This window comes from Sciurus vulgaris, assembly GCF_902686455.1.
Source record: "Sciurus vulgaris genome assembly, chromosome: 2".
Classification (NCBI taxonomy): Eukaryota; Metazoa; Chordata; class Mammalia; order Rodentia; family Sciuridae; genus Sciurus; species Sciurus vulgaris.
The window spans coordinates 202351536-202366954 of NC_136462.1; the positions used below are offsets into that span (position 1 = coordinate 202351536).

A 15419-nucleotide genomic window follows, 5' to 3' on the forward strand; every position below is an offset into this window, starting at 1 on the left:
TGCACTTCTGTCACCATGCAGGTTGAGACAGCTCAGTTTGCTGCTCTGGGGACAGCCCATGGTGAGGCGGCCTTTCCTGGAGACCATTGTAAAGCACAATCATGACCTTCTTTCCATGTTGGGGTGGACTTCACTGTCCTTGCTGACCCATTTTCCCAGGACCCAGATGACCAGAGTCCCAAGGAGGCATTAGCATCCAGTCCTGGGAAGGAGCGGCCCCACCTCTGACGAGTCTCCCTAAGACGTCCCTGGGGCCTTGCAGACCCCGTTCAGGGTGTGGTGTCCTTGGCCACAGGGCGCTTCCGCTGCCCAGGGGTGATTGCACCCCTGGGTACCAGGTCCTGCTCTCCCCTGGATCCCTGTCAGCCTCCCCTTCCAAGAAGCCTCCCCAAGCCCAGCACCAGCCAGGCCCTGGCGACCACTGGCGGCTGCTGGCACCACCACTGTAGGTGAATCCGCGCCTGTTTGGTGGCTTGTTTCCTGGGCACCCAGAGCTCCTGAGGGCCAGGCTGCTCTGCTCAAGGTGGGGTCTGCCTGGGGCCCTGGGTAAGAGAGAAGCATGCGGGGCACGGTCCACACCAGATGCTTCCTCTGGGGGCTACAGACACCCCAGAGTCTGCTCATCTCCAGGCCCCCTGCGTCTCAAACCGCTTGTGTCGTGGGACGAGGTCTGACCCGAGGACCCGGGAGAGGCTGCTGTGAGTTACAGGGAGGAAATGTGTTTGCATTTCTTATTTACCGCAGAGAAATGGCTGGCAGCCGACCCAAGCGTGTTTGCAGAGCGAGCCAGGCTGGTAAAGTTCAGGCTCATGTTTGGATTTGGCCCCAGCAAACTGACACTGCAGATGAGCCAGACGAGTGGGCTGCGGGCTGCTGGCGGCAGGCGCAGGGAGGCCCAGGGGCTCCTGCACCCCAGGCACCCGCCTCCTCCACATGTGCTCCAAGCAGCCCTCCCGCCCACCAGGCGCTTGCCTGTCCCCAACCCAGAGAACAGGGTGCGCCCTCGCTCCTGGGGCAGCTGAGAGCTGAGGCAGTGGCTAGAGGTCAGGACCTGTCTCCTGTGAGACCCCAGCAAAGACCCCTCACTCAAAACCCCGAGGACCCTGGACTGTGTGAGCTGAGACTGTCAGAGAGCCAGGTTCCTGTCCTGCCCCTGGGAAGGCCAAGCACTGCCTATCCCAGGCTCAGGGTCAGCTCCTGAGTCCAAGGCCCTTCCTGAGTGAGTCATGGCCAAGGCTGTGGGCGCCTGCAGTGGGCAGTGAGGAGCAGACCCACCCAGGCTGCCCCTGGGTGAGGACTCTGCTTCTTTAGCTCTTCCCTCTGAGCTTTCCTCCAGGGTTGTATGTCAACAGTCAAGAGCAAACATACTTTTTTTTTATTATGTGTATGGTTTTAATTCAAAAAGACAGAAAAAGTGAATAAAGCCGCCCTGAGGGGTGTGAGGTGGTGAAAGATCCTGTTCACACATCTGCACATCCCACCAGCCTCAGGAAGGGCCCCGCCCAGGCTCTGCCGTCCACCTGCAGACACCAGCCTAGGACAGCCCTGCGGGGCTGTGCAGCAGGCGAGGGCTGAGGGGACAGGCAGGGCAGCACGGGCCTCTCTGCCAGAGCTCCTTCTCCTCTGACCGGGCACTGCGGGCTATCACAGCTCCACGGCACTCGGGAGCCACCCCAGACTCACCAGAGCCTCCCCCTCCTTTCCTGCCACTTGTTCGGAGCAGCTTTGTGACAGCTTGGAAGAGAAGAGGCCCTGACCCCACCGCCCTCAAGCCTGAAGGGACAAAGCCAGAGCAGGAGCAAAGGAGCGAGCAGGAAGCAGCCTGGCCTGCACCCTCGCCAACCTGGAGCACCAGCGGACCAGGGCCCAAGCCCTTCCTGCAGCAGTGGGCGGGACCTCTCAGGACAGGAGAGAGCCGTCTCTCCACCTGGGCCTTAATTGCAAACAATTTCATTAGCAGTCCTGATGTGCAAGACGCTAATGAGGGAGAGGCTGGCAGCTCTAAAAATATCCCGCTCGGTCCTGCTTCTTGTGTTTTAAAGACACATCCCAGCTGGGCTCCCCTGAGCCCCTGCTGCCAACTCCAGCGTCTCACCACCTCACGTGTGCGGGCGTTGAATGTGTGACCAGAGCACTGGGAGGAGACAGCGGCCTGCCCCTGGTCACCAAGACGAGGGTCCTGCGGAAGGAAAAGCAACAAGATGGCTTGGCCCTGAAAGATGTGATCAGCACCTTCTTGTAGCAATAGGAGCATCGGAGGCCGCTGGGGACTAAGGCCGAAGGGTGCTGGCCCTCGCACAGCGACGCTGGTGCCAGGCCTGTGCTGGGCTCCGGAGCTGGGGGCTCGGCAAGCCATGCCCAGGAGGTTTCCACGCGAGAGGGGCTTGTGGTTCCGCTCGGGAGCCTCCACCTGCCGGCTGCATCCTGGGAGCCGGCTGCGCTTCAGAGGTTGGGACATGCCCAGCGTCCCTTTCTCCGTGCTTGTCTGCAGCACAGGTGGTGTCCCTCCCTGAGGCGTCTGCTGCTGCCTCAGTCCAGGCTTGACACATGGCTCCCCTTGAGTGTGCAAGAGTGGCCGTCATCCTCATCACTGTCATCTGTCACGAGGGCCTGATTAGAAGCAGCTCCTTCCCGGCAGCATCAGCGGCACCTGCCTCCCACCCACAGCGGCAGTCGGACCACCGTGACGCTCCACGGAGGGGACGAGCCCTGTGAGCTGCCACCTGCCCAGGAGCTTCCAGCACCCTGGGCGGCACCCTTTGCTGTTCCCTTTCTCCTCTCTTTTGGGGAGGCCAGGAGGTTTGCCCCCGGTGGCCCTGGCCTCTCTGGGTCTTGGCGAAGTTGCCTTCAGGACTGAGTGAGCCTGCTGCCACACTCTGTGGTGGGCGTGACCCCATGTGTGAGCAGACACCCTGAATCGTCACACCCAAGGAGTGAGGAGGTGGGAAGCAATGCCATTGTGAAGGAGCAGGTGACCTGCAGAGGGTCGCCATCCTGTCCTCTCAGCTGTGTCTGCTGAAACTCTGCAACCACCCAAGGAAGTCTCCAGGCCGTGTCTGGAGTGAGAAGGGAGGATAGGCTGGCAGAGGGACAGAGCTGGACCCCAGTGAGCACTGGCCCTGACTTTCACTGGTATGGGACCCCTGGAAGGCAACCTGCTCTCTCTGACCCTCATTGCTTCTTCTAGAAAAGGGAAATAGCTCGGCCTCTGGCGAGTGAAGTAACTGCTCCAGGCCAGCAGGACCCGGAGCAGAGGCTAAGCTGATGCCAAGCGGGCAGCCAAGAGAAGGGGTGGACCTACAGACACGGACGGCTACTTCAGGACACGATAGTTTCAGATATTTGATTTTTTAAAGCTGGCTTTTCTGAAGTCCTTAAAAATCATTCCCATTTGTGCAGTTAAACAGACTCCCGCCATCTTGAATGAGAAAGTGAAGGCACACGGGGCCTCCCTCCAGGGTCCGCAGGCATCCCCGTGTCCCCCATTTCCCTGACGGGCGGTCAGGCCACTGAGATGTCATCCCCATCACTGCCTGGGAAGGGAGGCCTGAGGGGCAGCATCCCAACCAGGGAAGAAGGTTGATGTCCGGCCCTGCTTGCAGACTCAGGAATGAGGGGCAAGTCGCTAGCCATTCCCCTGTGTCCCCTGCATGCAGGCTGCTTGTGCTGAGGGCCGTGGCACCTCACCTGGGTGCTCCCTGGGCTCCCAGGCAGGTGGGGCGGGGAGGCTGCCATCAAGGGCAGCTTCAGTGGGAGCCACCATGCCCCCCACACCAGTAGGCGTCCGTGGGGCTCACCAACCAGCCGCTCGTGGCTCCTTGCCACCACCTCACAGGAACATACCAGAGTGACCCTCCGAGGATGCTTGCCCCTGGCCACCCATTCCTGTACCTCTGGACACGCCCATAGCTTTGCCTCCTTAAAGAAAGGACGGCTGCCAGTCCAGAACCAGAGAACTCCCTTCCCTGCCCAGGCGGGGCTCGTGGGAGCCGCACACAGGCTTGCTCCAGCCTTTCAAGAGCTGCTTCTCCGCTCCAGAGACCAGTTTTCACACGGTGCCATAAATACTCAATAAAGATTCAGAGAGTTTATTAGTGCAGTATTTTCTGGGGGAGGACACACCAGGCAGCATGAGGCACACATTTACTGCCACTTGGACGGGCTTTTCTTGGCAGGAAGAGCGTGCTGGTACTTTCCATCCGTGGGAGACACAGTCAGTGAATGTTGGACGGCGGCACTGGCCCTGGTGAGCAGAGCTCAGGGCTCACTGCATCTACACTCCTGTGTGAAGGAAGGGCAGGGAGGTCTGAGTCCCCCACATTGCTGAGGCACTGTTCTCCCTGGAGAAGGTGTGGAATGGTGGTCAATGTCCGTTTTTACTAGACCTTATATTCTAGGGCAGTTTGGGGGCTATGGACAGACTGAGCAGGAAGCAGAGTTCCATGGAGCCCCTCCCTGCCTGGCAGTTCACGTCTCACCAGCCCCCACTGTTCCCAGGCAGAGCCCACAGTCTCAATAGGCACTATGCCAGCCGCAGTTGTGGATGCCTGAGGCAAGTGGCCACTGCTACAGCCTTGCACAGGCCAGCTTGGTGGCCCTGAGGTCCTCTGTGCTCCATCTGCTCTTCCTTCCAGCCCCTGACACCCCTTCTGGTCCTTACAGTCTCTGGGTGCCCCTTCTGCAGCATGCCAGAGGGTCAGAGCCTTGGGGTGGGGGGCAGGCAGGCTCTGCTGGTGGCCCCGGAGGCGTGACGCTCCTCCACACTGAACACTACAGGCTCACCTCTGATCTTTTTCAACTCACCTAATGAGAAAAATAACAAAAGAGGTGTTTCGTGGCCCCAGCACGAGTCTCCAGTAAACCCGTCCTGAGGCAACACGGCCTGCTGCCCCACACGTGTCAGGCTTCCTCTGCAGACGGGGAAGCAGCGGCCGCATGCCCCTGGCTACCTGTCCCCACTCGTCCACCTCCCTGGAGCCAGCAATTAAAAATGATGAGCTAAAGGGTAGGCCCGCCTCCTAGCAAGGAGCGGCCCCTTCTCCAGCCCAGCTCCAGGCCCATTTTAGCAGAAGTTTCCAACAAGCCTGGTGGCACCGAGAGGCAGGGCATGGGAGGCCCAGGCGCCATCCTGGAGAAAGGGAGGGAGGCCGGCGCGGATGGTGAGCACACAGGAAACCGGCAATCCCCGGGTTCCAGAACCAGAGCTGGGAGGGGCACTGCTGCCAGGGCTCATCCGGAGAGCTCGGCGTGTGAGGAGACCGGCTACAGGTTCTCTGAACACGCGAAGCTCCCAAGAGGCAGGGCGTGGGCTTGCTGGGCCTCACCGTTGGCGTTGGTGAACGGGTCCTGAAAGCACCCTGATCCGGGAGGAGGTGGCCCTGTGAGCCGGGGCCTGCACGCCGCAGGGAGTCTTGGAGGTCCTGGGACCACCAAAGAGGGAGTGCGCCTTGTCCGTCTCTCTCGGAGCTGGGTTTCCCCATCCCTGAGCGTCTCTGCATCCCAGTCTGGTCCTGGCCGCGGGGGGTGCATGACTCCCAGGAATGCCAGCAGCAGATTTGTCGCGGATGTCTCTCTGTGCCGTGCACAGGCTCCTGCAGGGCGGACGTCCCAGCACCTGCAGGAACCGTTGCCCTGGGGCTGCAGCCAGCACAGCCACCCCACGCCCCAGAACCCGCTGAGTGCCACCCATCTGCCTCCCCTGGCTGCAGAGCACAGCCCTCGCTGGGGCTCTGGGTTTGTCCTCTGTGGCACTGGGGACCCTTCTCCCGGATGTCAGGCTCCTTGGTCTCTCGTCCTGCCAGCGAGCTCAGGTCTTCCGCTGGGAGTGGCAAGTGGAACACCACGTGGGCAGCCTCCTCTTCAGTAGGTCTGGAGGCCTCTGGGAGAGATGGACGGAGGGCAGTACTCATGACCGGTTCCAGGGACACTGAAACCGTGGTGCTGGCAGCCCCAGGGACATTCTCCCTGTCCTTCTAACAGCCAGGATCTCGGTCTCAGGAAGCTCCAGAAACTGGCTGTTCTTTAAATTGTGAAATTCACGTAGCGTGTCTCACCGTGTCTAAGTACCAGTCAGTGGCATTTAGTACGCCCAGGGGTGCCCAGGACTCCAAAAGTCATCACCCCACAGACTGTCCCCAGCAGAGCAGGAGAGGGAATCCCACATGCCCACCTCAGGGACCCCTAGCCTGGCCAGGGCCTCATCTGACCCCAGAGCAGTCTGGGCAGGTCAGGAGTCTGGCCACTGCCCCCCACTGCCACCATGGGCCTGGGCTCCGTCTCACTGGCAGGTGAAACCCACTGCCAGCCTCCAGGGCTGTGCCCAGCGGGTGTGCAGCAGACAACCTCGTGCACAGCAGCCTCCACAGCCAGAGTCCCCTCGGTGGCCCTTTAAGGACCTGAGGCCTTCAGACTCGCATTTCCTCATGGCTGCTTTCTCCCCTCATTAGTTCCAGGGCCGCCATGTCCCTGAAGGCCAGGCGCTGCAGGCTGGCTCCACTTCTCCCGAGCCTCCCCTGCAGCAATCAGCATTGTGAGGCACAGGTAAGGAAGGCAGGCCTCAGTGATCCACACGGACGTCCCCTGGAGTGTAGAGACATGTTTAAGTAGCCCTAAGATGGCGGCTGGCGATGGCCAAGAGGTGGCTCATAATTAGTGTTAACACGGCGTGATCTCTTATAACCTTTTGCCTGATTGGTTAATGTCTCTTCTGCGCTAGTGGTCGACACATGTTCCTCATTCTTTCTTGATTGGTACCGTGGCACATGCTCCAACCATGCTACTTAATCCTAAGCTGATTGGCTGCCTTAGTGTATATAAGACATTCTCTTCACCTGGGAGGAGATCGCAGGACAGAGAACTAAGAACACACCTCTGGGTCGCAGGTTGCAGGACGCGGGCCGCATGCTGCACACCGCACACCGCACCCCGCACCTCCAAGAAGTGACCCACCTCTAAGAAGCAGCAGACCTCTGAAAGCGTAGCCTCTCTGTAAGCATAGCACCTCTAAAACTAAGCAAGCCTCTCTTCCTCTAAGCAAAGCCTCTCTTCCTCTAAAAGCAAGTAAGGTAGCAGCCCCGAAATAGAAGTAGTTCATTCCGAGTCTGCCTCCGATAAATTCCCGTGGGAGTGTTGCTGCGGGCAGCAACACTGGAGTCCAGCAGAAGGGCTCCTGCAGGCTGTGCCACATGGGACTCCTGGAGCCAGCTCTCCAGTTGGCCACACAGAACCAGGCCAGTGGAGGCCCAGGGTCCACAGAGATCTTCCAATAGAGCTTCAAATCCCTCCTCCTCCTGTCACCGCTAGAAGGTGTGGAATGTCCCCAAGCCTCGGTTTCCTCATCTGCAAATTGGGGACATCCTGTGGACAGTGGCTCCACTCTGCCTGTGTGGCAGCTCAGGTTTTTATAAAACTGCACCAACACCATCATGTACCCCACAGAAACACGACCCCTCGGTGCTGCCCAGCTCCGTTGTCTTACTAGAAATTCTCTCTCCGAGAGCAGAGGAGCTGCGGGTGATCTCGCTAGCCCCCTCCAGCCCCCCAGCTCTTGTTTTTATCCTGGTCAGTGACTACTGGATGTCAGACATGATTGACCCGCTCGGTCTGTGGCTGATTCTACTTTGTTTACCACTGGGGCAAATCCTGCTTTAGAAGCGGTTTGGGATTCTCCTGTCACTTGGAAAAAAACATAATGGCTTCATCCTTCCAGGCGGGGTAGTGCCAGGGAGCGGCAGCCCAGGGCTGCCAGCGGAGTCACTGCCTGGCAGCTCGGGGGGAAAGCTCTTGCTCTGGACCACGGGGGTAACCCTGGTGCCAGCACATTTAAAAACATTCTGATATGGGACCCAAAGCGGGAGGTGCTGGGAACCGGGAGACATCTGGGGTTGGAGAGGAGGGAACCTGCAGGCAGTTGAAGGTGAGCTCGAGGGAGACGCTCTGGCAGACCAGCAGCAACTGGCCCGCTGTTTTTGCTTTGTAATAAGTAGTCATCTACTGATGCGTGCGGTGACAGTGGACTCATTCCTACCAGCCCTCCACCACAGTGCTTGGCGCCCACATTTTGATGAACACTAGGTAACGTTGTCCCTTGCCTCTGTCAGCAGATGTGACACTGGCCGTCGGTGCTTTGTGATTTTCTGCAGCAGTAGGCGACATTTGCAGAGCGCGCATGTCGAAAAGCGCTGATGCGGCCCGCGTGCGTGCTGCTTCAGAGACGCCTTTCTCTGCAACAGAGTTAGAAGCGGTCGTGGCACGACAGTTGCTGGAAGGGGGCTGGCAATTTGGTTGCCCAATTAATGTTTTGGAAGCAAAGCACTGTGTGGTTCCCAACGGTGTCAAGAGACTGTCTCCTCGACTCCACTGGCGACTAACCAAGAAAGCACGTGGCTGCACAGGCCTGCCCCGCCCGCCTCCGTCCCACCTGCCCAAGCTGCCATTCATGCTAAACGAGCGGATCTGGGTTCTGCTCCCAGGACTCCCCTGCCATAGGGGACAGTCCCCGAATGCCAGCTTCCTGTGCTTCCTTCCCGCACTCAGCCTTCTTGGGCAGAAATAGATCCATCAGGGCTTTACAGGCAGCAGGAGTTTGCGAGAGGCAAGGGGAGAGACCAGGGAGCCCACGGGGCGCTCACGGACTGCGGCAGATGTGGGGGAGCGTGGGAGCTGTGTCTACAGACGGGGTGCGGCTGCATTAGGAGAGTGGGCCCCAGCTTTCATCCTGCGGAGTCCCTCAGGACAGCGATGGGGCGCGCGACCTTCCCGGGAGGAGGGTGGAGAACACAGTGACTCTTCCCCAGGCTCCCTGCGACCCAGAACCGCGGTTTGGTTGCCGCCCTTGGGCCTGCCGGGCCACGCTGACCATCTCCTCCCTCCTCTTGCAGTCGAGTTCAGCAGCTGTCTGGGGAGCCAGGGGATGCAATATGAGACCAACAGCCTGGACTTCAAAGTCAGGGCCGACGGGACAGTCTTCGCCACCCGGGAGCTGCGCATCCCCTCCGAGCAGGTGGCCTTCACAGTGACCGCACGGGACCGCCGGACAGCTGAGCAATGGGATGCCGTGGTGCGGCTGCTGGTGGCCCAGACCTGGTCCTTGCACCCTGGACACAAGGTAAGGGGTGACTGCCTGGTGGGAGGGTCTGCACCCAGAGTCCAGGTGTCCTGCTTCTCTGATGGTCCCGTGCAGAGCCTCTGCCCAGGCTCCCTAAGGATGAGGGTCAGCAGCTCTGTGGCTGTGCCAGCAGAGAAAGCCATGCCTAACAAGGGCCCTGGCCTCTGCACTATCCTGCTGCAGGGCTGCTGGCACGGGCGAGTCACCCAGGTGACCACCAGACAGCCACACTTGCTTCTCCACACCGCCACCTTCTCAGTGTCCCTTGCCAGTGTTGAACGTGGCCCCTTGTCCCCACTTCCAAATGGACATCACTCGTTCTGTGGCCTGCCTGTCTGGGGGCTGCGCACACCAGCCCCAATGGCTCCCAAGGCCTGGAGGGATGACAGGCAGGCAGACCACATGATTGGCAGAGTGGACTGGGGAAGCTGGTACAAGACTGATTCAGGGGGATGGAGGGAGGAAGAGATGGAGGGAGGAAGGGAGAGAACCTGCCATGATTAAGTATGTTTTGTGAGCCTGAGTAGAAGCTTTCTCAAACCTGTCTGACCAAGGAACCCATCTTCATGGAATAGCTAGCAAGGCAGGTATGCCAAGGAACCCACTTTGGAAATAGAAAATTTTGGGGAAATTAGGGTTTGGTTTTTGTTGCTGTTGTTGTTTGTTTGTTTATTGTGGCTTTTTTTTTTTTTTTTTTTTTTTTTTTTGCTGGGGCACTTGACCACTGAGCCACATCCCCAGCCCTATTTTGTGTTTTATTTAGAGACAGGGTCTCACTGAGTTGCTTAGTGCCTTGCTTTTGCTGAGGCTGGGTTTGAACTTGAGATCCTCCTGCCTCAGTCTGCAGATCCACTGGGATTATAGGTCTGTGCACTGCGCCCAGTGAAAACTAGTGTTTTGTCTTGTTCTTGAATTAAAGGAGAGGCGGTTTTAGTCAGGAAGATAAATCAGGGACTCCTTGGGGCCACTGTGCACATCCAGGGAGCCAATAGGACTGGGAAAGGAGTCTCGAGTGTCCTGGGTATGGTGGACCAGACATGGAAAAGAATCTCTGCCCCAATGTGGCCTCCACAGGTGCTGAGGGCTCTCAGAGCAGGCGTCCGTCACTGTCTCCTGGTGATTTCAGCAGCCATGCCTGGGGCCCCATCTCACAGAAGACTTTCCTCCAGAAGCTGGGTGTCCTCATGAGCTAGGCCACCCCTGCGTCCCCACTGGGATGCCTTCTGAGCAGAAGGCAGAGCCCTGATAGGGAGGAGGTCTCAGATGAAGCCACTAATTAAAGGATTTTCTTGAGGATGTTAAACCAGCAGGTTCTGATTGAATTAATTCCTGGTCCTCCGTGAAGGTGCGAGTGCTGGTGGCAATTGAGGTGGGCAGCCTCAGGGTGCTCACCTTCCAGCTCCTCGTCAGGCTGGCCCAGGAAGCGCCCACCACTGGGGCAGGGACATAGAGCTCACATCCAGGATCAGACTACGTGAGCCCCTCGCCCCAAGCCTGTGGGTGCAGCCAGTCCTCCTCCCCACGGGTCTTTGCATCTCTTCCGTTGCTGGTGGCTTCCTTCTGACTTTCCAGGGCCCCACTTATACCCACCCTCAGTGGCGTCAGCTCAGCTGACCCCCACCTTGTGCCTGGAGCAGGGGTAGCTACTGTCCCTGTCACAAAAGGTGAAGCTGATCCCTGTCACTTTGGGCTGTGTGTTGCAGGAAGGAGTGAACATGTCTCTGCAGGTGTGACTGAGCCCAGCACAGCAAGGGGCCCTGCAGGCGTGGCTAAGCCCAGCGCGGCAAGGGGCCCTGCAGGCGTGGCTAAGCCCAGCGCGGCAAGGGGCCCTGCAGCTCAGGGGTGGATTCTGGTCGAGGGTCCTCGGCTGGTGTGCCTGGAAGGAGGTGTCACTGCTCCGCGTCTCTCCTAGGGTTGCTGAGAGTACACCATGAAACCTTGTGAGGTCAGGTGACCAGGAGCACAGTGGTCATCGCCACCAACAGCCTGTCCCCACCCTCACAGCCCCGTGCTCATCACAGCCATGGGCCCTGCCAGACAGTGTTGGGGGACAGGGAACAAGGGACCATTTGGAACCTGGAAGGCCAGCTGTGGCACTCTGGGTTACTCTGTGGACACAGTCTGAAAGGCATCAATGCCAACTTTCAGATGTCTGCTCTATAAATGGGTGGAGGGGACACCAGTTCCTAGTGTCCCCACCTGCCCACCAAAGTGAATGTGAACCTTCTCCAGGGCGACATCACACCAGGCCTCAAATCCCACCACACGCCTGTGTCCAGTGTCTGCTGCAAAGACAGCGGAGATGGGAGGGAGGAACGGGGAGGAAGCACTGGGGACAGCTGAGCAGGCAGGAGAGCAGGAGCAACTCCGCCGGTGTGGACCAGGAGACTCGAGCACCCAGCAGAACTACACAGACTCGGGAAGAGTGGCTGAGCCCACAGGAGGTGGGCATTCTTAAGCACAGAGGCCAAGCCTTATCCATGGGCCTGGACAGAATGCGCGGAGCACTAGTTTCTCAGGTCGCAGAATATGTGTGTGCACACGGTGCGCAGCCCAGGGCAGGGGACCAAGCCCAGACAGAGGCTGGTTTGTTTCACATGTGCCTCCTATGGTAGTGTGAGGGTCTTAGACAGGGTTTTGACTGGTCACCACCCAGGGCAGGTGTGGAATGCTCCCCTGTGACATCGTGGTGGTGTCCAAGAAGTTCCAAGTTCCGGAGCCTTTCTGATTTTGGACTTTTTGGATGGAGGGTGATCGGTCATATTACATTTGAGTAAAACAAAAATACTCGTTAAAAGGTTTTTAGGAATTCACTGACTCATAAGATTGTGTAAGTTCTAAGGTAATAAATAGGAAGAATAGAAAATAAAAATTATTCATGCAAAAAATGCAAGAGAAGAGAAAGTAAAACAATAGATGGCCTATGCAATCCTTTTTGAGTAAGGTGATAGATTTACAAATATATCAGTAATTATAAAAAAGTAATTATGAGGGGGTAGGGCTGTAGCTCAGTGGTTGAGCACTTACCTCGAACATGTGAGGCACTGGGTTCCGTTGCATAAAAAAATATATATACTGTGTCATCTATAACTAAAAAAAAAAAATTAAAGTAATTATGAAAAAAGAAAATATGTTAACATGTAATTAAAAGTTGATGACAGATTGAATAAAGAAAAATCAAACTATATGCATTTTACTACGATACATTTTTTATTAAAAAAAAAGTGTAAGAATAGAAAAATAAAATCATTGGAAAGAATACAAAACGGTGGATAGGAAGAAGTCTGCCCACGTGGGAAAGAATTTCCTTATGCTCATGTGAGAAGACAGGGAACGGGAAGAAATAGGAGCAATTGGCAGAAGCTGGCCTCAAGCCCTGGAGTGATCAGACTGAAAAACAGACTAGAAAGAGGACAGGGTGGCCACATGGTGGACGCTGGAGAAGGCATCTGGCAGGATTCTCTGAAATCAATACAAACGTATTCTAAAATATTAGAAAATACACATGGCATGGATCAGAGCCTACAAAAACAACTCCCCAAAACTTGCAGAAGATCTTCACTGTTTTATTGTTATAAACAAACCAAATTTTTATCAGAGAAAAACATCTCATTGACGGCCCTGGTAAGCTCCTCCCAGACTTTCCGAAGTGAAAATTAAGCCCGCACAAACTTGTTCAGAGAGTTAAACAAGGAGTCACTACCTCAAAGTTTTGGTATCCCAAACCTTGATAGGGACCACATCGCAAATTAGCAAGAGGTTTGCCCCAATTGAGCAAGAAACACATCCCAAATCCTACATGAGTCATGTCTGAAACCAGCCAGCATCTTGTCCATGCTGGAAAAAGCCATGTCCAACACTAGCAAAAACTGTGTCCAGAAACAACAAGAACCCTTAAAAAAAGTGACAGACAATTATGGGTCAGTCTTGCCCATAAATGAATGCAAATCCTTAAGCAAATTATTAACAAACTTGGATCTAGCTGTTTTCATAGATTGATAAATCATGACCCAATTGGATTTGTCCAAGAATGTAAGATGGATTTAATCATTATGATTCATGTAGAATTAAAAATTGTGTGATCCTCTGAGTATCAGTTATTAAAATTTCACTTCCACTAAAATGACCATATTCAGCTCCTTAAGGCCTTGCATCTTATCACAAAGTGCATCAGCAGAAATCTTACAGCAGCCATTCGGTCGCTGTTGAGACTTTCCAAGTCTCCCCTGAGGACCAGTAAGCTGACAAGGCCATCAGGTAATACACCAGAGGCCCAAGTCAATGCACTAAGATAAGAAGACAAAATCAGGATACATGAAACTAACATTGCCCAGTGCCAAAAGTCTGAAGAGCCTTTCAGTCAGACTGGAATCGATGGGTGAGGTCAGACGTTACTAGCCATGAAACAGTTGCCTTTGGTCCGAAAGGGGAGTCCAAACCATATCCCTAAGGTTAGCAGCAGCACAATAAATGGTCATGTGATAGGAGCGAATCTCCCTAAAGCTGTGTGAGACCCTGCGCATGGCTGAGACAAGTTCACGGAGCTTTGAAACAGAGGGGTGACTTAGCAAGCCAGGAAGACAGGTCATAGGACTTCAGTAAAAATAAGAAATTCTGCTCATCAACACACACATCTAAGAAAGTGAGGATGCTGGCCATGTGAGCTGTCCTCCAAGGACTTCCTTTGGACGATAGGAGAACCTCAAGCCACAGGTAGAAACAGCAAGAGACCTGAACAGACGGTTCACAGGAGGGGAGAGGGCCTTATGGAGGGCAGCCACCGGACCCAGTGGCCTTCTGCCAAGGCTTGTGGGGGCGCGGAGCATGCAAACCCTGCCCAGCAGCGGGTGCACCCACCTCGGGTGACCGCAGGTGTGTGGTGTTGGCTGTGTGCCTGTGGACACGGGTACTGCCACCAGGGCCCTGCCCCCGAGTGCTGAGAGCAGCATTTCTCACAATGGCCCCAACCAGAAACACCCAGGCGCCACGGTCAGGGCTGTGTGAACTGGTGCTCCATGCAGAGGGACAGAGTGGCCGTGACGTGGCAGCCCGGCTAGCAGCCGTTGGACGAGGGCTCCTGCGCTGGACTGAGGGCGGGAAGCAGGTGCCAGGCAGAAGGCGAGCACTGTGTCCCGGGAGGAGCCACAGGGACGGCGCGCAGGAGGCCTGCAGCAGGCAGCCAGGGCGCCAGGGCCTGGGAGGAGGGAAAGATGCTGTTCCCCAGTCACTTTCCTTCTGTGCATTTTCAAGTGTGTGGTCGCATGCAGAGGCTTAGAGAGGCCAGAGTGCAGAGGGGGTGCCCACTGAGCAGGAGCCCCATTGCGGAAGGTTCTAGAGCAGCAGAAGGCATCCTGCAAAGCAGAGCCTAGAGGCCGCTCCTGCCGAAGGGGTTGGTGAAGCAGTCCCTCAAGGCCCGTCAGCCGGAGCCGGCTCATTGCCCGGTTCTGTGCCCTTCTTGTCTCCTGTGGGGTCTCCGGCACAGGCAGCCAGCCGTGGCGCTGTAACTCTGTGGCGCTGGGTGAAAGAGACACTCCCTGGTGAGACGGGCCAGGCAGTGGGCGCCTCCCCTCCGCGCCTCCCCTGGAGCCCTTGAAAGCGGCTTTCTGTGGGAGACACAGCAGGGCTAGAAGCCAGAAGAACTTTTCTTGTGCAGTCTTGCGGGAAAGCTGATAGCAATTCAATTAGAAAATGCAAATGAGGTCACATATTTCCCGCCAGAGCGAGGAGTTACCCCTGAGGAGTCCAGCCGGCACTGGGCCTCACAGTAAATACTGAGCATGGAGAGCCTGGCTGGTGCGGCGCCGGAGCTGGCGATGGGACCTGCGGGTGCAGTTTGCGACAGAGAAACTGTGGTTTATGAAACCAATATCGGGCTTTGCGGGAGTCAGCGCTCGCGAGGCTGAACTCAGGGAACGTCCGAAGCGGAGCTGTGACCCCAAAGGGCAGATGTTGAAGTCCTCCAGGACCTCAGTACATGCCCAGATTTGGGAACAGTTCTGTGAGTACAGTTAGCTAAGAGGAGCCGTTAGGGCTGCCTGATCCATAGGGTCGGGTCCTTCTGCAACAGGGACACTGGCACAGAGGTGCACGCAGGAGAACCTCACATGAGGGCCAAGGCAGAGGGCAGGGAATGCTGAGGACCGCCAGCAGCCTCCGGGAGCAGGAGAGGCCTGCATGGAGGCCCCTGAGGCTGGCACCCAAGGGCTCAGGGTCTCATCTGATGCCAGGAGTGCCAGCGCAGCGAGGGCACGGCCACAGGCCCCCCACTGAGGCGGCTGTGCACAAGTCGGTCTGCAGGGAGCAGCCAGGAGTG

The 15419-nt window shown here is 56.8% G+C and overlaps 1 protein-coding gene across 3 annotated transcripts in view; it reads left to right on the top strand.

The window, feature by feature from the left end:
- CDH4 (cadherin 4) overlaps positions 1 to 15419 on the top strand; it is a 445876-nt gene that overhangs the window by 297597 nt on the left and 132860 nt on the right. For all 3 annotated transcript variants that reach the window (XM_079128833.1, XM_079128834.1, XM_079128835.1), the window contains one exon: positions 8880 to 9106. In XM_079128833.1, the coding sequence (XP_078984959.1) occupies positions 8880 to 9106 (227 nt within the window). The remainder of the gene's footprint in view (positions 1 to 8879; positions 9107 to 15419) is intronic.